The sequence below is a fragment of the Pygoscelis adeliae genome, unplaced genomic scaffold (assembly GCF_000699105.1).
Source record: "Pygoscelis adeliae isolate BGI_AS28 unplaced genomic scaffold, ASM69910v1 Scaffold22, whole genome shotgun sequence".
Lineage (NCBI taxonomy): Eukaryota > Metazoa > Chordata > Aves > Sphenisciformes > Spheniscidae > Pygoscelis > Pygoscelis adeliae.
Genome location: NW_008824350.1, coordinates 3,125,331 through 3,130,620, shown reverse-complemented (window position 1 = coordinate 3,130,620; position 5,290 = coordinate 3,125,331). Strand labels below are relative to the sequence as shown.

At 47.7% G+C, this 5,290-nt stretch overlaps 1 protein-coding gene across 1 annotated transcript in view; it reads left to right on the top strand.

The window, feature by feature from the left end:
• Positions 1 to 5,054, top strand: part of TYRO3 (TYRO3 protein tyrosine kinase) — a 37,801-nt gene extending 32,747 nt beyond the window's left edge. The window contains 3 exon segments of the mRNA XM_009319220.1: positions 354 to 367; positions 1,360 to 1,496; positions 4,679 to 5,054. Of these exon segments, the coding sequence (XP_009317495.1) occupies positions 354 to 367; positions 1,360 to 1,496; positions 4,679 to 5,054 (527 nt within the window).
• Positions 5,055 to 5,290: the final 236 nt, after the last annotated feature.

Genomic DNA, 5,290 nt, shown 5'->3' with positions numbered 1-5,290 from the left:
TGCTGAAGTGGAGGAAAGCTTCTGTATTCATTGAGAGTGGGAGAAGGCCCTGGTTATGGGAAAGGGAATTTGCCTTGTGTTTGAGGGACAGTGCCACCTGTGCCTTGGGTGCTTTCAGAACTTAAGACTAGAGATGTGTATGAGTAGTTTATGGCAGAAGACATGAACCCTTTTCTTCTTGTCCTTTGGTCCTTCATTCTTCAGTGCTTATCCCCATCCCCTCCTTTACCTTTCCCTTTCTCCTCCTTTTCCTCTCTCTTTATGCAGTCTCTCCTTTCTTACTCTTACTCTTACTCTTACTCTTGCTCTTACTCTTACTCTTTTTCCTTTCTCTTCTGCATGACAATTTGAAGGTGACATTTGAAATGTGTGTGAAAGCCACACACTTATGTACAAGTGCAGCAATGATACTCCATCCTACAGAAGGCATTGGTGGAACTTTGTGGACTCTGAATATATCAGTGCTTAGACACTCCTCCCCATCACTTCGGCCTTGGAGAGTGAGGCTAAGCCCATTCATCTGAAATTTTTGCTTCCTTTCCCTTTGTTTTTTTTCTTCTGATACCTTCTCCCCTCTTCCTTGCTGCCTTTTCATCTGGTTTCACACTAGTTTTGTCCTTCAGACCTGTGGACTTGCCTTCCTAGTTATCCATGTCACAGTGTCCCTGAAGAGATCACCAAGAGTGCCTTCTAACTCGGCTGCTGTGTTGCCCAGTGATTGCTGTAACCACTGTAGGCAGTGTTTAGTGATTGGTGATCACTAGTTCAGCCAGTTTACAACAGACACTGTTTTGCTTACGAAAATCACAATTTCTTGCACCTAACAAACCTTGCCGTTTAGATTTAAATGTACAAGTATGACTGTTGCAGTGCAGAGCACAAATGAATGTGAGCCATAAGTGGTTTGTTTCTTGCCCTGTTTTATTGGCTAAACTCTGCTTTCATTTGTGCCTGTACATTTCCAGTAACCCAGAATCTGGCTCAAGGAATGATTTGTGAACCCCAAACCAAAATCTTCATGTAGCTGGGAACCACAAAACTGATACTGCATGCCTTAAAGAACCATGAGTAGGAGATACTTGGGAGAGGTCTGCAGGTGGAAGGCAGCAGTAGCTCCCAAATCTTCCCCTGCAGGATAGGGCTGAGCCGGGCCTTCACCTGTCTCCCAAGATGATGCGTCAGCATCAGCTGGGTCATTTCTTTGTTTTCTAGTTAGAGTTTGGATAGTTCTTGCATCACTGCTACTCACATGACATTACCCCAGGCTGGGAGGGTTGGCACAGTCTGAGCATGCTGAAACCCCACCCCAGCAAGCAGGGAACTGTCTGTTCACCTGTTCTGTGTGCTGTTCTCTTTCAGTGGGCTTTTGGGGTGACCATGTGGGAGATTGTGACTCGAGGGCAAACCCCTTATGCTGGCATTGAGAATGCAGAAATCTACAACTACCTCATCAGTGGGAACAGGCTGAAGCAGCCGCCGGAGTGCCTGGAAGATGTGTGAGTACTTCCTCGCCCTGCTGACATGTGATTCCTTGAGAAGTTTGGCTCGCTGGAAGGAAACAGGGGCAGCTGGCTGGAGCACTGGTCTGAATATCCACTTTCCAGTACACAGAGGCATTCACTAGAAAGTCTCTGGGTTAGCTACCAGATAGTCTTTGCTGGCACAGCTCCCTGGAACCTGTGGTAGCTACACAAGCAGCTAACTTGGCTCAAGGGTTTGAACAGTGTCAACATTAGAAGCTCTTGGCTTTGTGGAAACTATAACTGTGTTTCCTCACACACTCCCTGCTCACTGCTCCCTACCTTCTCAGGTCAGCATGTGAGAAAAGAGATGAGTTTCATGGCACACCCCAAAGGTTGAATAGAAAAGCAATCTAGCAAGACTACGAGAAAACTGGATTGCAGAGGCAGTGGCCTGCATGTGTCTTTCAAAGCTGGGCCCAGTTTTCAAAATTGGATCTACTCTTACAGAAGTAGCAGAGTGAAAGAGAAGAGGAGAGAGAGGAGGATCTAAGGCTCTGTAGATCAATGTCCCACCTTAAATTACAGGTGGAAACAAAACCAGGACAGTCTTGCAGATATTGGTTTCAGACATTTTCAGGCTTGCAGGAAGGGCTCAGGTAGCCTGCGGAGGAGCAGGCAGCCACATGCTGCAGCCTCTGCTCCTGCCTTAGTCCTGCGGCCAAGGGACCATTCTTGGCCAGCAGGTTACGTGAAATGTCTGCTCAGGAACTGTTGCCCCACGGGTGGTGGCTGCAATAAGTTTCCTAGAGTCCACACATGGGGCTGAGGTCCCCCAGGGAGTGTCACCATAACTTCTCCCAGGGCAAAAGCTTGCCTATTCCAGAAAAGGCAAAATCATTTCACTGAGTGCCCAAGCAAGTCTCTGTTTTCTCTGTGTCCTGCCCAAAGCAAGACATAACTATGAGCACTGACTTTAGTGGCCTTTCAAGCCGTTCCTTGTGTGCAAAATGGACAACGTAACATCGAGAGGAAATGGCCTCAAGTTGCGCCAGGGGAGGTTTAGATTGGGCATGAGGAAAAATTTCTTTACTGAAAGAGTGGTTAAACATTGGAACAGTCTGCCCAGGGAAGTGTTTGAGTCACCATCCCTGGAGGTATTTAAAAGACATGTAGATGAGGCGCTTAGGGACATGGTTTAGTGGGCATGGTGGTGTTGGGTTGACGGTTGGACTCGATGATCATAGAGGTCTCTTCCAACCTCTATGATTCTATGATTCTATGATCCTCTTTCCTCCCCCTTTCCTTCCTGCTCTGATGGTGGATTATTTCACGTGGTTTCTTTTCTCCAGCCTTTTTTCCACATAGGGAATAATCTGTACTCTTGTTATTAAAGCTGTACTCTTTTATCTTCTCAGCAGTTCGTTTTAACTGTTCCCTGAGTTTAAATGAAAACATCGTTTTACCACTGCTTAAATTCATTATATGTCTGCATCTTGACTGCTGTGAGTAGTTTTGGTTCCAAGTTGTGGAGCTTATGGCCATAGGATGTTATAGATGCCAAAAGTAGAGAAGAGATTCAAAAAGCTGCAAGGCATTGAAGAAAAATCCATCAAAAACTACTAAAAAGGTACAACCTCCATTTCAAGAGGCCCTTGAGCTACAGGTTATTGAGACCTGAGAGAATATACCAGAAAGATCTCACTACATGCTCACCCTCAGGTTATGTGCTTTCCGCAAGCATCTGCTACTGGCCACTGTCAGAGGCTGGGTACTGGGGCAAATGGACTTTTGGGCTGATTCAGTACAGCCAGTAGTTTTCTACCTTTCTTTCAAATGAATTTCTGCTGTTTGCCAGTGAGGGTAAAAGAAAGTATTTAATTTAGTGCCACAGAATAGGAAGTTTCTATTTTATCTGGAGCATTTAGAGTTATTTCTACCGTTTGTGAGGGATGTAAATCAGGATTAAGACCACTGAATCATAGAAACTTTCTGTAAAACTAGTGTGAGGTCAAAAACAGTCTTGTAAAGCTAATAGCAAGCAAGGGACACAAAAAGTAAAATAAAAGCCATCGTGAAATGCTTTATTTCCCAGTAAAGGCCATATCAGATTTTTTCTATTTACAAGTTTAACTGAGGTTCGTTTGTCTGCGGTGTTTTTCAGTGCCAGTACTGTGCTTTGTTCCTGTTGCCTGCAGAACTGGCAACAATAACGCCATAGGAATGCAGCTGCCAGTCTTGTGGGTGATGCATAAAGAGGAGGAAGACAATGGCTCTGGCCGCGCTCCAGCCCACTGGGCTCCGGCGGGAGGCCTGGCTGGCAGGAGGCCAGCCAACGCAGGCGCTGAGCCGCAAAGGCGGCCGCAGGAGAGCAGAGCTCCTTGCCCGAGCACAGGTCATCGGAGCCAGCGACGTCTCCTCACGCTGACCCTCAGGCAGCCAGAGCTGAGGTAGCTGGTATTTGACCGCAGGAGAAACGCTGCAGGACAGGGCCTGAGGCTGGTAACGGCACTGAATACGTCTTCTGCATAGGGGTGGTGCCTTTGTAGTAGAAAGGCCATTTGAGCATCCCTCTTCCAGCAGTGAAGCTGTTGTCCATTCCTCTACAGCCCTCTAAACAAACCCACTGTGCCTTTTTCCAGTCCCATTGGCAACTTGTCGGGCAGCTACAGTGGCACACCTCCATTATGCCGGGAGCGCTGAGTTAACGCAGTGTGAAAAAAGAATATTCTGGAAATAACTTGCACCTCCCACAGTTGGATCTCTGTTTTCTTTCTTCCTGTGTTTTATCTGCTCTTGAACTAGAATTTGGAGGGACGGCTTCAGCTGCAGCAGAGGTTGTCAGGATGCTTTTTGTGAATAAATTCAAAAGCTATTACTAAGTGGTGTCACATTCATGGTCCTATTCTAGCTCTCCAGAGACAGTGGAACGAGGTTTTTACCAAGAAGTTCAGCATCCTTTGACAGGGCTTTTGGGTGTTTTGGTACTGTCTAAATAATTATTTTGACGAAAATGAGAATGCCTTTGAAAATGGGAAGGAACAAGGAATTAGATCCATGATGGCTTCCCACGTGCTGTCACCTGTGCAAGGCCAAAGCCGATAGGTTTGGGGGAAAGTGTCTCTGCTTTTTAAGCTGCACTGCGCAGAGCCCCTGTTCAGAGATGCAGGGGGTGGCTGCTCTGCTTCTCAGTGCTCTTGTCTCCCTCTGTTTTACAGCTACGATCTCATGTGCAGATGTTGGCATCCTGAGCCCAAGCTACGCCCCAGCTTTGGAGTGCTCCGGTCCCAGCTGGAAATGATTCGGGGGAGGATGTCCACACTCTCTTCCAGTCAAGATCCTCTGTATGTCAACATTGGGAAGGACAAAGAGGCATCTGCGAGTGACCCTGCCCTGCACGCTTCCTTTGGAAACACGGACGGTGAAGAGACTGTTGCTGGGGCAGCTGCTGCTGTCACAAGTGACTATCGCTACATCATGAGCCCCTTGTGCCTTGGAGATGGTGCCGAGGGTGAAAGTCATCCAGATGGGCAGGAAGGGGAGGACAAAAGCCTTCTGTATCAGCTGGAGACAGAAGGAGAGAAAAGTTGTTAGCCTGTACATAGCAGTGACACTCTGCTTCCCTGGGACGGGACGTGTGCAGCCGTGGTGCCGTGTCCCCTGGGGCTCTGATGCCAGATCTGGAATGGCTTTGAACAGCACTGGCCAGAGCTCTTGGGCAGCTTTTGTAGCTTTCACCACCTGTGTGGGCTGCAGTGGCGGGCAGCTTGGAAGGACCGCAACCCCAACAACCCTTTGGATTTGGGGGAGGGGGGCAGTAGGGTTACAGG